We start from the raw sequence: 17589 nt of genomic DNA, 5'->3' as shown, positions 1-17589 counted from the left end.
AGCCACCACTTGCAAGTGACTATTGGATCCTCCTGTCACTGATTTGTACCACCTCTTCATCAGAAATAAGCTCTACTCTGAGCATTCAGTTCACTGCATGGACATTCAAGTCTTTTTCATGGATTTTATTATTACTTCTCACATACAGTGACAATGGCAGCTTGCAAAGCCAGCTTAGAGAGCAATAAGCTGGTGTCATACAATCTGCCTATTTCCCCACTGGAGAAGATGCAGACTCCAGGCTCCAAGTCCTTCACATACATTTTCTTGTCAAACCTCACAACAGGTTAATGAGTGCAAGTGCTGCAGGTTACAGGGGAGCTGCTTCCCCCAGTAATCACATGCAAAATTACACAGTGAGAGTAGATGCCACCAGGGAAACATCTGATAGTCTCTGGAAGGAAAGATCATTTCTTTATTCTAATCTTCAAAAATATAATACAATAAGACTGATTTTCACATACATACATACACTGCCAAAATACTTTCAGGTTAAAAACAAAACAAAACAAACAAAACACAACAACCCACAACAGGAAACCAAGTGAAAGACACAGGCATCAGAACAGTCACTGTAGGAAGGTACCAAAAATTCAAAAAACAGGTATTAATAATAGGTAAATCTCTCAAATCTACCCCTCCAGGAAAACCCACGTTACGAAAATCTAAACTTAGAAACTGGTTAGAGCAGTTTGCTCCTAATAGGTTCACTGCTAGCATCTCCTTTGTTCATACTGATTTGCTAAATGACACTTTTTAGATGACACATTAATTCTCCAGTAAGTCCTAAGAGCCTCTGGAGTACAACGTCCCAGTGAACAACCTCTACATAGACTCTAATATTTCTAGAACTGGTATTTTGCTTTCAGATGCTACTCACTCTACAGAGCATAAAAACTCAAGCAAGTATAGAAGAGATGGGAGATAGGAGAAAGAGGAAAATGAACATTGTTCATCTGAAGGATGTTCACTGTTCACGAAGGAGGAATCTAAACACGGTTTAAAGGAAAATTGGAAAGCTGTATGTTCAGGCTTTCAAGAGAAGATGGTACTGGCAGGATAAACAAGAAAGGAGTTAATTAACAGTAGCAATGCACACCTGTAGGCTGAGAATGATCGGGCTGACAAAAGATTCCTGAAATTAGGATACAGATAGGTAGCTCAGGTAAAAGAAGTCTTATAGAGTGCTGATAAAGAGAACGAAGACAAACGAAGAGTCATAGCCCAAAAGTTGAGGGCACGTGCACATTGTGAGATAGAGAAGAAAAGATGGACACAGTGAAAGAGGGTGAAACCAAACAGTGAGGAAAATAGCAACAGAAGTAAAAAGAAATTCTAGAAATGTTTAGCATAGTTACCATGTCTGCAAATTTTTACTACTGTGTGGTATATATTCAAGAAAAATGAAAACATATGTCCACATAAAATTTTGTATATGAATGTTCACAGCAGCATTATTTATAACAGCCAAAAAAGTGAAAACAACCCAAATGCCCATCAGCAGATAAATGGATGAACAAAATACGGTATACCCAAATAATGGAAAATTATTTGGCAATGGGAAGGGATGAAGTGCCGATACATGATACAGTGTGAATGAACTCCGAAAACATTATGATAGTGAAAGAAGCCAGTTACAAAAGACCACATGTTGTAATAATTCCATTTATATGAAATGTCTGCACTAGGCAAATCCATAGAGACGGGAAGAAGATCAGTATTTATCAGGGGGTGGGGGAAGAAGGCAAGGGGGACCGAGTGCTAATGGGTGCTGGGTATCTATTTGGAGTGATGAAAATGTTCTAAAATTGGATAGTGGCGATGGCTGCACATTCTGACTGTACTAAAAACATTGACTTACACACTTCAAAAGGGCAAATTTTATGCTATTAAATTATATCTCAATGAAGCTGTTACATATTTTTTTCAATGTAGTATATCCAAGCATACGCCAATACTATTTTGCCCACATGATGTCAATATATCTCGATGTCACTGTTACTCTTCACCATTGTTCAGAAAATTCGAGTCAGTACAACTGGACAAGGAAAAAAAGGTGGTATCATTACTGAAAAGATTTGATGGATCCATAATCAAAGGAGCGAGACTGATAAAAAGCAAAGGTCAAGCAAAGCTTTATTTCGCACCCAGCATCAAGAATCAAACCGACCAGTCAGGGCTGCCTCTTACAGAGAGGGCAACCCCTCCCTGCCTTGCCGACTAACTTCTAAAGGGCAAAGCCATGTGGTTGAGCCTGGCCACACACAGGTGGCCAATGAGATTACAACACACAGAGAAAGCTGCCCAGTTACGCCAGGTCACACAAAAGTGACCAACTGAATTACAATTTACCCTAGTAGATATTTGAACTAGCCTATCACCTTGGTCAGAATTGGTGCCCAAAAGGCAGGGCCCACATTCCTTAGTAGCTAGGGAGACAGTATTCGTGCCCCACTAATTAGATGTCTCCACCTGGCCTGACCCGCCCTTGTATTTGGGCTCTGTTACCTGGGACTGGTTTCCCCAACTTGCTTTTAAGTAAGTCCCTGGGGGAGTGGGAGGGCAGGGTCAGTTGAAATTTTACTGCATAAACAACAAAATCACTGTTTAACCGGATGGCATCAGATGGCATCACTCTGGCTAAATAGGTCCTTACAGATTGAAACTAGATTACAATTTACTGATGATGTTTGACTACTTTAGAAAATCCAAACAAGTCAACTGAAAAAATATCAGAACTTAGATTTCAATTGGCTGGTTTAAAAACACCCAGGCAGGGCGCCTGGGTGGCTCAGTGGGTTAAAGCCTCTGCCCTCAGCTCAGGTCAAGATCTCAGGGTCCTGGGATCGAGGCCTGTATGGGGCTCTCTGCTCAGCAGGGAGCCTGCTTCCTCCTCTCTCTCTCTCTCTTTCTCTATCTACTTGTGATCTGTCAAATAAATAAATAAAAATCTTTAATAAATAAATAAATAAAAATAAAAACACCCAGGCAATAACTGATAGAGTACCATATGCCATCAACAACCAATAAGAAAATATTGCGAAGGGCAATACTGTGTGTGTGTGCTGCCTGTGAGTAATAAAGTGTACAGAACTTGGATGAAGGTGCCAATTTAACAGAATTGCAATTAAATGGCTCCAAAGTGTATATGGAAAATAGGAAATGCATAAGAAAAGTACAATTAAAAAAAGATTAAAGCAAGTCACATCATAAACCACCGTAACTGAGAGTCTTGAACTGTGGCAAAGTCAGACCAAGGAAAAGAGGACTAAAAATACACATAGGAATTTCATCTTTAATATATGGTAATCTGTTAAATGGTAATAATGTAACTCAGTGGGGAAAGGGAGACAACTAAACCGCTACTGAACAAAATGTTAAGCATTAGAGGAAAAAAATAGGTTAGTTACACCCAAAGGAGGGACGAGAGAATGAGTGCTCTCATAGGTCCGTAAGCAGAGCTACCTCCTATGGTTAGGCAGGATGTCCGGTGCACAGACCTGCACAACCACATGAAGTGACCCTGAAAGCACCACCCCCCTCATTCAATCTTCTATCCAAAGGAGAAAAAGGGTTCTATGGGTTTTGGTCTTCAGTTCTCTGAAATATCTAGACTCTAAAGCAATAAACTTCATGCTTGAAAGACTGTACTAAACTGCGTTCTCCTAAAAATTTACCTTATTTTGTTATCTAGGAATATCCAAGTGAAAATTTTTATTTGTAAAGTCCCATACTCCCCTCATTTTTCCCTTCTCCTTGCCATCAGGCAGCAACAGAGGCAGATAAGACTTCCCATGCTGTTTTTTCATTCAGCAATTCCAAATAAAATTTTTTCATTTTAAAACTTTTAAAATGTTGTTTCAATAAATGATCTTGATCCCCTAATTAATAATTTCATTTTTGAACAAGAAGCAGACTAATCTGTTGGCCAGATAAAAATATTCTTTATCTTAATTGTAGTGTCAGTGGTTGTGGTAACCTGATTTAGTTTAGCTTTTCAAAATTCACAGATGAATTCAAGAATTCACCTAAAAAGGGTGAATATTACTTTATGTCAAGTTCATTTAAGTGAATAAAATACCTTTCTTTTCTCTAAGGATGTAAAAGTTTTTCTTCCTTCTATATAGGCTCTACTTCCTCTAAGTGGCTTTCGCACTACCCCCACATCTGTCTTCAACAGTGTTAAGTCTCCTCCAATGATAGGTGACCCTTGACTGTCCACCAGGACCACGGTACCAAAAAGCTGACTGTAAGTGCTTTGCCTAAATGTGAAGTTTATCAACTGTGGGCTTCATTATATGGTGATTTGGCTCATTTCTTGTGGACCTCTGATCTCAGTTTCATTAGGTATTTTCTCTTGTGCAGGTCAGTATTCCCCTATCTCCTGCATGGAAGATTTAGTCTTGAGATCGCTACAGCAGCATGTAAATAATTACTTAATCTGCTTTTTTTTTCAGCAGCTATCCCCATTATTATGTATAACCTCTGTCCTCCAGCAGAGAGACTTTCTGTTTAACCCTCTCCAGAGGAAAAAATCTCCAGTCTTCTACAAAGATGAAAGAAGGAGAGTCACTCAACTGTGTGGAACAGGAGATCTAACAATTTTGTTTTTTTTTAATTGATGTGAAATTCACATGACATAAAATTAACTATTTCCAAGTGTACAATTCAGTGGCATTTATTATACTTACACTGTTGTACACACCACCACTTCTACCAAGTTCCAAAACAGTTTTAGCACCCCAGAAGAAACTCCTGTACCCATAAAGTAGTCCCTCTTCATTTCCCCCCTCTTCCCAGTGCCTGCTTTCTGCATCTATAGGTTAGCCTTATTCTAGACATTTCATATAAATGTAACCACACAGTATGTGGCCTTCTGTGTTTGGCTTCTTTCACTTAGCATGTTTTCAAGCTAAGTTTTCACCCACGTTATGGCACGTGTCAGTACTCATTCTTTGTTATGACTAAAAACAATACCTCGTTGTATGGATCTACCACCTTTTGTTTATCCATCCATCCAGTGATGGGCATTTGGGTTATTTCCAGCTTTTGGCTATGTGAATAGTGCTGCTTTGACCAAGCGTACACGTATTTGTCTGAGTCCTTGTTTTCAACTCTTTTGAGTATATACTGAGGAGTGGAATTGCTGGGTTAAATGGTATTCTGTGTTTAATTGCGGCTAACTGCTTTCCACACAGAACTTTCAATCAATCCTCTCACTTAGGCCTAACTGCAGCCCTCCCAAGATACTTCTAAAGGTAACTTGGTGCATGCATTTCCTGAATCTGTAAGGGTTCCATGATCATTTCAGATTAGTTCTTGGTTTTCTACAATGCTGTCTTAGTATTCAACTTTCTCAAGTTGGCTAGATCACTTATTATTCAGCCATTTGCTTTCCCATTTCAAAACGATTATTGCTGTTCTTTCCTCTCCCTTCCTTGTCCTAGTAAGTTTGTGCCTTCTTTCCATCACGCTACTGTCACTTTTACGGGAGTTCAGAAGGGAGTAAAGGAATACTCAATCTTCTATTTTAAATCAGAAATCCATAATAAGCATTTTAATATCACCTATCTACTATTCTATCCAATTTAAATGCCTCTCCAGTATAATGAACTTATTACGGGGGACTGTAAGGATTTATAAGGATAACCTCTGCTCTCAGTAAGCTGACAAACTGGTCAAGAAGATACAGTAATATGAAGGTCATCTTCTTACATATGTTTAACACTGCATGAATGTTAAGGTTCTGTTATATTCTGCTATCGTAAACTTATAGAGGGTTGAAAAGGAAAACCTACAACCATAGGTAGGACAGGTCTCAAATGAATTATAAAGTCATCCCTGCCATCAATCACTAGAAATGAAGACTTGAGGAAGAAGTGAACTCTAGAAAACCTAGAGTGGAAACTCTGAGCTTCTTTCAATAATTGCTTCCAGGATCAGTTCTTGAAGGCTCAAAATGTCTATGTGGATGTTTTGAGTTGACAGGGATCAACATAGTCATTGCCAGGTGAAAGCAAGCTGAGACACACCAAGAAGGCAGTGAATCCCAAATTGAAGACACAACCAGACTTTGGAATCTGAGTAATTCAGGCCATATAATAATTCTTCTTTTTATTATCACCTCTTTTTAGACAGTCTTGTTGGAATGTTATAATCTTGTCTCACCTGTAACACTGTTGACAGTTACACACCCACACAGGCCAGTGGTGAAGAGGAAACAGTAGCCCCCTTAGCAGTGGGAGGTCTGAGAGACTGCCACTCCCTAGACAATATTTCTTTCAAATGTTCTTTTGGAAGATTCCCTTTCAGTATCAACTTGAAAGGTTCTGAATTGAATTTTATTTTTTGAGAGAGAGAGAGTGGGGGAGGGGCAGAGGGAGAGGAAGAGAGAGAATCTTAAACAGGCTCCACACTCAGTGTGGACCCCAACGTGGGGCTCGATCTTGGAACCCTGAGATCATGACCTGAGCCAAAATCAAGAGTTGGACACAACTGACTGCGCCACCCAGGCACCCCTGAATTTTATCTTTTAATGAAAAAAAGTATCCTTTTATTATACAAGTACACAAGTATTATATATGCACTTATTGATTATGTGGACACTTTAAGCCTTGGTTTATAAGAATAAAACAAAATAATCCTGGTAATGCATTTACCACAATGTTTCACGTATATTAAGTGCTTTAAAAGATTAGTATTAGTAGCTCCCACTATGATTACTGTATCTCCTCCTACCACTATTATTGCTATTGTTATCACAAGGTCAGTACCAAAAGAGCACAGGCAAGGAGGCAGAGACCACACTGAGCTGTTGTGATAGGAAAAAGCTTCACAGAAGGACCAAGATTTTGAGCTGGGATCTGAGTTTGAGAAGATGATCATTTTAGACAGAGGATATCATGGAACAAACAACTGAAGGGAAACGACAAGCTCTTTTGAATGTAAGAAATAGGTTTTTAGCCTCAGACTAATGCAAAAATTTTCAAATATGTATCTCCAAGTATAGATTTCAAGAACAGCCAATGAAACCTGATGAGAAAATTTAAGGAAAATTTTATTTTTTTAAAGATTATTTATTTAAGAGAGAGAGAAAGTATACAAGAACACAAGAGGGGGTAAGGGACGGAGGGAGAAGCAGACTCCCTGCTGAGCAGGGAGCCCAATGTGGGGCTCTATTTCCTGACTCCAGGATCATGATCAAAGCCAAAGGCAGATGCTTAATCAAATGAGCCACCCAGGCGCCCCTTAAGGAAAAATTTTAAATGAAAAAGTCCCTTTTAACAAAGTAGTCTAAATATCCCACTATCACACCGAGAGATGCTCTGACCAGATTTAATAATTTGCTTTTTTTTTTTTTAAGATTTTATTTATTTACTTGACAGAGATCACAAGTAGGCAGAGAGGCAGGCAGAGAGAGAGAGGAGGAAGCAGGCTCCCCGCGGAGCAGAGAGCCCAATGTGGGGCTCCATCCCAGGACCCTGGGACCATGACCCGAGCCGAAGGCAGAGGCCTTAACCCACTGAGCCACTCAGGTGCCCCAATAATTTGCTTATAATACAAATTACTTTCACTAGATGTATGAAAGTATCTCAATTTCTTCACACACAAGATTTTAACTATTCCACAAAACAGAAACCAAAGTAACTTAATACAACTAAAATCAAAGAAGGCTGTTTTAAACATTAATGACTGCCCCTATTAGCAAGACAAGAGAAACTGATCATTCGACAAATAACAAGAAACTGTGCATGTTTATATATTTGTACTATATTTAGGTTAATATATTATTTTTTGTCAATAAAAAGCTGTAATAAATATTTTGTAGTAGTAATAAGAGATCTGGAGTACTTTATTAATTTGTTATTCACCTAATTTTACTAAAGATATTTTGGACTAATTTTTTACTAAACTTTTTTTTTTAAGAATTTATTTATTAGACAGAGAGAGAGACATTGAGAGAGGGAACATAAGCAGGGGGAGTGGTAGAAGGAGAAGCAGGCTCTCCACTGAGCAGGGAGTCTAATTGAGGCTCCATCCGAGGATGCCGGGATCATGACCTAAGCCAAAGGCAGATGCTTAACAACTGAGTCACCCAGGCGCCCCTTACTATACTCTTTAAAAACAGTATTCTTCCTCTTCTTTCCCATAATTTCAACTACTACTCCAATCAACCATTTTCTTTCTAACATGCTAATTTTTATGCATATATCTTCTAAATTTTCTTGCTTGCTAAAAATAAAAGTCCTTCAAAATATCAAAACCACACACCTTTGTGATGGCCCATAGTTTCTTACCTGCACTTCTCAAATTAGGGTCCAGTCCTGGCATCTCTTTGTTAGCTTCAGGGCTGACACTGTAGATTGATGCCCCTGCTTCACTGACGATACTGAGAAGAAAGAAAGGGGGAAATATGATTTTCCAAACTTCCTCCCTGGTCAAAGAAAATTACTGAATAAGACTGGGCATTACAAGAAAAAGAACTGCAATGCAAAGTGCTTTCTTTATATTTCAGTGGTACCTGTAGCATATAATTTTTCATAAAGTGATCAAGTAAGGTTTGTGTTCTTCACAGAGGAAATACACAGGTTTAAATTCATAACATTCATTGAGTTGTTTCCTGTCAGTACTAAGGACACAGTTTATAGATGAACACAACGGACCTTTTCCCCTAATGCAAACTTTGAATTTCCAGAATATACTGAGATTCTCTTCTGTTCAGAATCTGTCACTAATACTTATGACTCCCAAGTGAATTAATCATTCTAAAGTATCACGGAGAACACATACATGTGAGTGGCTATGTGCACATGTGGATATATAAAAAAATCACTGCCATAAACACTGCCATGATTATTACTCAATTATAATGAACAACCACAAATGTGAATAGGAAAGGGATCAGATAAGATCTTATCCCACTTCTTTTCAGGAGGTCCTGAAATCATCCTTTTAGTAAACTTGAAGCCTTTCACTTCAGGCAGGTATTAAACCATTACTTAGTCAAAACATAACAAACATTATCCTCTTCTTCTTTGGCTCCAAATACTTTTCAGACCATGGTGGGAACACTCTTTCATAGTGGACAAGTATACAGCAGTTGACATCACTCCTTCAACATTTTTAAATTGCAGGTATTCTTTTTTTCAGATTTTATTTATTTCTTAAAGAAAGAGAGTACACGTGTGAGCACATAAGTGGGGGGAGGGGCAGAGAGAGAGAGAGAAGCAGACTCCCCACTGAGCAGGGAGCCAGACACAGGGCTTGGCTTGATCCCAGGACCCTGAGATCATGGCTTGAGCCGAAGTCAGACACTTAACAACTAAGCCACCCAGGTGCCCCTAAGTTGGAGGTATTCTTTATGACATAATATGCAAAGGAACATTATCTACCCGAAGTATTCATGATACCTGTAGCTTTACCATGAGACAAACCAGGTGTCAAAACTCAAAAGCAGAGGGGCGCCTGGGTGGCTCAGTGGTTTGGGCCGCTGCCTTCGGCTCAGGTCATGATCTCAGGGTCCTGGGATCGAGTCCCGCATCGGGCTCTCTGCTCGGCAGGGAGCCTGCTTCCCTCTCACTCTCTCTGCCTGCCTCTCTGGCTACTTGTATCTCTCTCTGTCAAATAAATAAATAAAATCTTTAAAAAAAAAAAAAAAAAAAACTCAAAAGCAGAAACATGTTTGTGCTTTTTAATCCACTCTTAGAAACGTCTTCCTTTCTCTGTTCCTCAATATTTACTTTAATTGTGAGACAAGTTTAGTGGGTAACTTTTAACATATTGCCTCACTGTAACAGCTGAACACTGATAAGAAAAGTGTGAAAATAGTTAGTTTGCTACCCATCTTTGAAGGATTCTTGACTGAACTTTGACAACAATTATAAGCCATCAAGACTTGAGAAGATTATTTTGGTGAATATGAAGATTTATATATATTTTTTGCAACCAAGTCTACTGTCCTAAATTTCCTAATAGGAAAAATGAACACTGTAATTGTTTACCATCATCAATACTACCGTCATCGCACAGAAAGAGGTAACCGAGTGCATATTACACCCAAAGTACAAAACCAACCACTTTATAGACTTTACCTCATTTAATCCTTTTATGGTGATTTTTTTTTTTAACAGATAAATAATATGCTCAAGGTCACTTGGCTGGTAAACTACTGAGTTGAATTTGAACCCTAATCTGCTTTAAACCTAAGTCACACTCTTAACCAGCACACACAAGCAACTTCTGAATAGCTTTAAACCTCTCATTAAAATGAAAACCCATATTGTTGTGCTAAACAATAAGTGTAATAACACCTTTTTACGGAAAAACCATCTTCTTCCTTTCTTTTGTGTCTAAGGTAGAATCTAAAGCACCTAGAAGGCCAAATATATTCTACAATTTCAGATATGCACTTTAAAATTAAAAGGTAATTGTGCTTTTTCTCCAAAATAAGATTTAGATTCTGCTTCACTTCTACTATGTAATGATGAAGGATAAAACATAATGTCAGGGGCGCCTGGGTGGCTCAGTGGGTTAAAAAGCCTCTGCCTTCGGCTCAGGTCATGATCCCGGGGTCCTGGGATCGAGCCCCACATCGGGCTCTCTGCTCAGCAGAGAGACTGCTTCCTCCTCTCTCTCTGCCTGCTTCTCTGCCTACTTGTGATCTCTGTCTGTCCAATAAATAAATAAAATCTTAAAAAAAAGAAAACGTAATGTCAAATAAAGCTTGAAGTGAAGAAAACTCTTAATGTGGCATAACAGGATTTTTTTTTTTTTTAAAGATTTTATTTATTTGACAGACAGAGATCACAAGTAGGCAGAGAGGCCGGCAGAGAGAGGAGGAAACAGGCTCCCTGCTAAGCAGAGAACGCGATGCGGGGCTGGATCCCAGGACCCTGGGATCATGACCTGAGCGAAGGCAGAGGCTTCAACCCACTGAGCCACCCAGGTGCCCCATAATAGGATGTTAAAACCAACACTCTAGAAGGGATTTTTCAGTTCCATTATAATGCAATTTCTAACCAGAGGCCCATGATCTTCTGGGTAGGGAGAAACAGGATTAACTAAAACTGCATACAAAATACGGTGTCTATGCATTTTTTTCTAGGAAATGGGATTATAGTTTTCAGTGATTACTTAAAACCCATAACCCCTCAAAAAATTAGGAAGCACTATCACAGGATAAGAATATTCAGTCATTGGTCATGGAAAACAGGTTTCAAACACAAATCAACACTCAGTCTAAAAAAGTTTTTTTCTTAAAAAAACCCAGAGTATCCATGAAGTACAGGCTGGACTGATTATTAAGGGAAAGAATATTTTTAAAAATTTCACCACAGATTTATTTTCTATCATTTCAAGAAGGCTTCAAAATTGCCACTGTTAAGTAAAGGGTAATGAAGTGGTAAATAAAAATTCCAGTTAACTGGGGCTTTTAGCAGTTTGGTACCTGAGAATTTGCTGGGTGACTCACTGTCTCTTGGAAGGTATAATTCTCAATAGACTGAGGCAAACTGTTGCAAAGAAAAACACTCAGATAATAAATATTCCTCCAAATACCACACTGCCACTTCTTTTTAAACAGAGGAATACAAAACAGATGTGACACACTGCACTGAAATATTTTAGATTAACGTTAATATTAAATCAATATAAAACGTAGTAAATTTCATATGCTTTAGTTATTAGATAGCATGGGTCCAATAAACAGGTCACTTCTAAGCGTAGAACAGAATGCTCCAATAATCTAAATGAACAAAAAACCCTCAACACTGATTTCTTCAATATACAACATATAAGGGCCTAAGAAGTTTATGTGGCAAGAACTAAATGAAACAAATCAAGCTGGGAGTGGTGATGATTTTTTCCAGGAGAAGTTGCAAAGAATAAAAGTGTTTATAATGCTCCAACCCCCATTTTGTTCATTCCCATTTGGATGTCAAAGATAGACACTCAAAAAGTATGCTAGATTTTCTAAGCCACTTTCTGTTTATTGCAAGTTTCCCAATAAGCTATGGAAATGTATTCCAATTATCTCTAATACATTTTGAGAGAAGCAAAGATGAACTTCACATAAAATTCAGACAGCTCACGATTTAATAAATATTACATTCCACAAAACAAACTTCTCTCAGGTGTAAAGAAACTGGGTGCATAATCTTAGCAATTTGATTACTTTATTTATTTTGCCATAAACCAGACAAGATTCTGAGCAGAATTTATTATTTGGGGGGAATTTAACTGACATAGTTGTAAATGAACTGAAGGTTCAATATTATTACAGTGCTCTGAAGCCCCTTCAACTTGCTAGTGCATACAAATACTTAAATATATACATACAGTATCTCAAGTGTTAAAAATATGTAAGTACATTTCAGAAGTTACCACCAGACTTACTTACATTTTACTTAATATATATGTTAATGTGCTAATACTCTATAATTGAATATGTATTTCTAAAAACAATCAAATTCAGCATGATTTTATGGTCTTTTTTTTAATTAAAAAAAAATACAAACCACACAGCCAAAACTAAAAAGTAAGTGAAATGCCCACTACATGGATGCATACACTTTTAAATTCATTTTTTTAAATTTAATAAAAACTCTAGGTTAAAAATGCTAAATTGTTATATCTCAAGTTAAATTCAATGACATTACATAAACTGACCATTTATCATATAATTTTATTTTTTGAAAAGATATGTTTAAAATTACAGAATTTGTAAGTGTCTTCTGCCAAAACAGATTGTATGTTGATGAATCTTTTAAAACCCAATTTGTTGGGGCACCTGGGTGGCTCGGTGGGTTAAGCCTCTGCCTTTGGCTCAGGTCATGATCTCAGGGTTCTGGGATTAAACCCACATCAGGCTCTCTGCTCAGCAGGGAGCCTGCTTTCCCCTCTCTGCCTGCCTCTCTGCCTACTTGTGACCTCTCTCTCTGTCAATAAATAAATAAAATCTTTAAGAAAAATAAAAAAAAAACAAACCCAGTTTGCAAGTAGTTTTCTTATAATGACTATTTGTTCTGACAATAAAGAGAATGGCTTTTTTTTTTTTTTTTTTTTTGAGAATGGCAATTTCTTTTACCAAATTGAGATGGGGTGGGGTGGGAATTCTTTTCATGAGACAGGAAAACCAGCAGTTTGTTTTTTGTTTTTGTTTTTAAAGATTTTCTTTATTTATTTGACAGACAGAGATCACAGGTAGGCAGAGAGGCAGCCAGAGAGAGAGGAAGGGAAGCAGGCTCCCTGCTGAGCAGAGAGCCCTATGCAGGGCTTGATCCCAGGACCCTGGGATCATGACCTGTCCTGGTATCATGACCTGAGCCTAAGGCAGAGGCTTTAACCCACTGAGCCACCCAGGCACCCCCAAGTCGTTTGTTTTTTTAAGTTATTAGGCTAATAGTTTTCACATTCATTTACAAAGTTCCATGATGTCTCCTCTCTTCTCCTCATTTCCCAAATACAAAAATAGCTTTGGTGTTTTCTCATGCTTCCTTATGTTAACAGGAGTAATTCAATTCAAAGGTACTCTATTTAAATGAAAATGCAGTTTTTTATTAAGATATCAAAATCAGCCAAGATACAGTGCTTAAATCAATAAAAACTGATGTGTTCTTGGGGTGCCTGGGTGGCTCGGTGGGTTAAGCCTCTGCCTTCAGCTCAGGTCATGATCCCAGGGCCCTGGAATCGAGCCCCACATGGGCTCTCTGCTCAGCGGGGAGTCTGCTCCCCACCCCCACCGCCTACTTGTGATCTCTGTCAACTAAATAAAATCTTTTAAAAAACCCACAAAAACTGATGTGTTCTTCTTTTCAAAAGTACATTAGAATTCTTCAAAATTTACTGTTATGTAACAAGCTTTCTTTTCTTCCTTCTGCCTACCAAAAAACATGCACTAAATAGCTACTACATTAAATGCACAATTAATTTCACTGAAGTTTTTAAAAACAATTTATCTAAAAATCATTCTTCCAAATTTTCAGACTGAGAAACATTCATATGGAGAGAGTAATGGCTTGAGCTAAGTTTCCCAACAAGTAACAGAAAGTGCTAAAACAGCCAATCAAGAGACCTTGATTCTGTGCTTTGCACAAGAGATAACCCATTCTGAAGTATGAAAGGATGGCTGTTGTACTTTTAGGAGGTAGGAGACAAAGCCAAAACCAAACCACCGTGAAAAAAAAGAGGTCTAGGATTTAATGTTTAAAGGATAAAGCTTATTTCTAAGAAAATATCAAAACAATTTTAGGTTCTAATTTTTTTTTTTTTATTTTATTTATTCGACAGAGAGAAATCACAACTAGGCAGAGAGGCAGGCAGAGAGAGAGGAGGAAGCAGGCTCTCCACGGAGCAGAGAGCCCGACGTGGGGCTCGATCCCAGGACCCTGGGATCATGACCTGAGCCGAAAGCAGAGGCTTTAACCCACTGAGCCACCCAGGTGCCCCTAGGTTCTAGAATTTAGTGATGAATTGCCATTTCAGGGAGTCTCAAATGAACAGTAACTAGTTGCTTTAAAAACCAGGATAACCTGCTGATAAGGAAGCAAAGAAATAAGCAAAATCATTTGCTGTTAAAGACGTTTAAACTGTTGAATTCTTTCAGATGGTAGCTTGAAAATATAGATCAAGTTACAAAAACATGCATTCCTTCTGAATCAGCTATTACATTTTTAAGAATTCATACTAAAGAGATCTTAAAATACACACAAAATGAAAAAGTGCTAGTCAAGCTTTTACTGAAAGAAACTGAAAATCAAAACACCTATCAATAGAGGGTTCATTAAATGAAAAACCTAAACTGTAGCTAAAAATTGGTTACAAAATACTAGGTGAAGGGTCAGGGGTGGGAGGTTGGGGGAACAGGTGGTGGGTGATGGGGAGGGCACGTTTTGCATGGAGCACTGGGTGTTGTGCAAAAAGAATGAATACTGTTACGCTGAAAAAAAAAAAAAAATAAATAAATAAATAAATAAATAAAAAGGGGGAAAAAAAAATACTAGGTGAAAAAAACTGGTTATATGACTATGATATGAAAACAACTCTGATATTTTAAAATATAGATCTATATAAAAAGAAGGAAAGAGAAAGTTTATGTATATAATGTTAATAGTATTTAAGTATGAGTTATTCCTTTAACGCTAGATTTTTTGGCAATAGCCATGTAATATTTGTAAACAGAAAAAGTTTAGAAATTAAGTTTAAAATAACAATTGTTAACTGCCCAGGAAATCTGATATCACATAATGCCCAACATTTTCTTTTATTCTACCAAACTGTCTTGTATAATAATTAAAGTTATTTTGAACTTAATCTGGGTAAACATGTCACTTGTTAGTAATAACTTCCGAACATGGCTTCTAGATCTCAAACGATAACATTTTATGATATTGCTATAACATAAAAGGTGGCCAAGCAGAAAAGTCAAGAGTAAGGTCTCAATTTGTACATACAGGCCAGGTAAGAAACAAATGTATGATAAAAAATTTTACAAGAAATCACATATTATATATCCTTAAGTTTTATTCAACCCCTGGCCTCTGAACCCACCACCTAAGTTATCCTTCACGATCGCCAAGGAAAAATCAATTCACTACCTGCAACATACAAGATGTGAGGTGGCACAGCAGTGTGCTAGGAAAGTGGTGTGTGTGGATAAAACACTAAAAGCGAAGTATGGTGAAGGAGAAAGAGAGAAGGCATACAAGCTCAAAATTTCAATGCCGCCAAGTTTACCTTTAGCTATGTAACACTAGCGCCATCTGGTGGAAGACCAGTTAGAAAGAATTCAATTACCAGTTTAAAAAAAAAAAGAAACAAACAAACAAGAATTCTAAACCTTCTTTCAAAAGATGAGCATTTTTCAAAAAGAATAAGCCTAGCAATAGTACAGTAATCACACGGAGGACCATAATAAGCCTGGGAGAACTTAAAATGTCTCCCAAAGGTGTATGTACTCCCAGATGCACATCTTACCGTATCTTAGCCGCAGAGCAAGACTGCAATAGTACAGAATTCCCTCCGCTACCTTTCCTTCATTGCCCCATACCACATCAGATGTAAAGAATACTTTCTGGCCACAAAGGAAACCCAAAAAAGGAAGACCCAAATTAGTGACTATGCAACAGAACTTTAATTTGGAGTTTAAGGTTCCACAGAGCACCAGCTACCTATCTGTCCATGCTAGAAATACACCAAGAGCATTCATGAGAGACTCTGATTCTGCTCTTCAGCCTCAGCTGTTTATGTGCACAGTGATGCCGAGCCTCTACAGCAAACCACGGTGTGGCAAAACAGTACACTGAAATCACTGTTACTGCTGGCCCTGGGCCATCCAACGACAGAGAAGACAAAAATCACTGCCATCTTCAAACGCTGTTACGGGGAAAGCAAATCAACAAATTGAGAGACAAAGAGGATGGAGAGCTTGCCTCCTATCTGGAGGCTGGGTCCCTCCACTGAGGTAGAAGAAGCTATTTCTAACCAAGAACGGCACCAGCAGAAATGACCGCTACTTTACACAGTAAGCATCCCTTTTAGTCTCTCTTTCCCTTCCCTTCACCTGCTTTCCTTTAAAAAAAAAAAATCCCTCCTTTATTTCTCCCTCCACCCCATCTACACTCGAGACCAATAAGAAGTTGTTGCAAGTACTCCATGATACCACTAAGGGGGCTCAAGAAAAAACTGCCCCAGGAGCAACCAATCACAAGGCTGGGAGCCCGCGTGGTGTTAGACTATAAGCAAAAGGACAGGGCCCCCTGCCTCCCAGACAAGAAAATCAGGCAAAGAGTGGAACACCAACTACAGAAGAAAGTGCTGTCTGCAGAAGTACTATAGACATTCCATGTTCATGACTGAAAAGACACAAAAACTAAGAGGGCAGGGAATAAAAGACTGACCTGATTTTTCAGTGAAAATGTCCTCTGATCAACATTTTGAAATGTATTGATCTAAAGAACATGATGTCAACCTACCAGCCAACACTCCACCACACACCAAAAAGTATGCTTCTCCTGATATTACGTTTAACTCCAAAACTGTCCATTTTTTACTGTCCAATTTTTACTTATTCATATAATAACCAGCTATCTGTTTTTGTTTATTCTTTTTCAAGTGCAGTTCTATTCAGATATAAATTTGAGAGTTGCATAGAGAATTGTGTTGAATTTTCTTACAAAGGGAAAAGTTTGCCTCATTAACTCTTCCCCTTCACCTTTTCTAGCTTATATACGTCTATGCAAGTTTATCCACTAGTAAATATGAAGAGTGCAGATTGTTAAGCATAGACTTTATTCTTTTATTATCCATTCAATAACAGAAGTCAGAATCGGAATTACCAATTTAGAGGATTTAATATTCTCATATTTTGCTAATGAAGTATTCAATAATGTCATACTAATTATTTAAGTTTTAAGAGAGAACAATAATAACACAAAAGGAGAGAAGCAAAGGAAACGAGACAATTAAAAGTAAAATAGGGGCACCTGGGTGGCTCAGTGGGTTAAAGCCTCTGCCTTTGCCTCAAGTCATGATCCCAGCGTCCTGGGATCGAGCCCCGCATCGGGCTCTCTGCTCAGTGGAGAGCCTGCTTCC

At 38.1% G+C, this 17589-nt stretch overlaps 1 protein-coding gene across 3 annotated transcripts in view; it reads right to left on the bottom strand.

Annotated features, from left to right (window-relative positions):
• The window catches only part of SRBD1 (S1 RNA binding domain 1), a 203397-nt gene that overhangs the window by 87344 nt on the left and 98464 nt on the right, over positions 1-17589 (bottom strand). For all 3 annotated transcript variants that reach the window (XM_045981714.1, XM_045981717.1, XM_045981715.1), the window contains exon 15: positions 8298-8389. In XM_045981714.1, the coding sequence (XP_045837670.1) occupies positions 8298-8389 (92 nt within the window). The remainder of the gene's footprint in view (positions 1-8297; positions 8390-17589) is intronic.

The sequence above is a fragment of the Meles meles genome, chromosome 16 (assembly GCF_922984935.1).
Source record: "Meles meles chromosome 16, mMelMel3.1 paternal haplotype, whole genome shotgun sequence".
In the NCBI taxonomy this organism is placed as follows: Eukaryota; Metazoa; Chordata; class Mammalia; order Carnivora; family Mustelidae; genus Meles; species Meles meles.
This window is presented reverse-complemented; position numbering and strand designations above follow the sequence as displayed.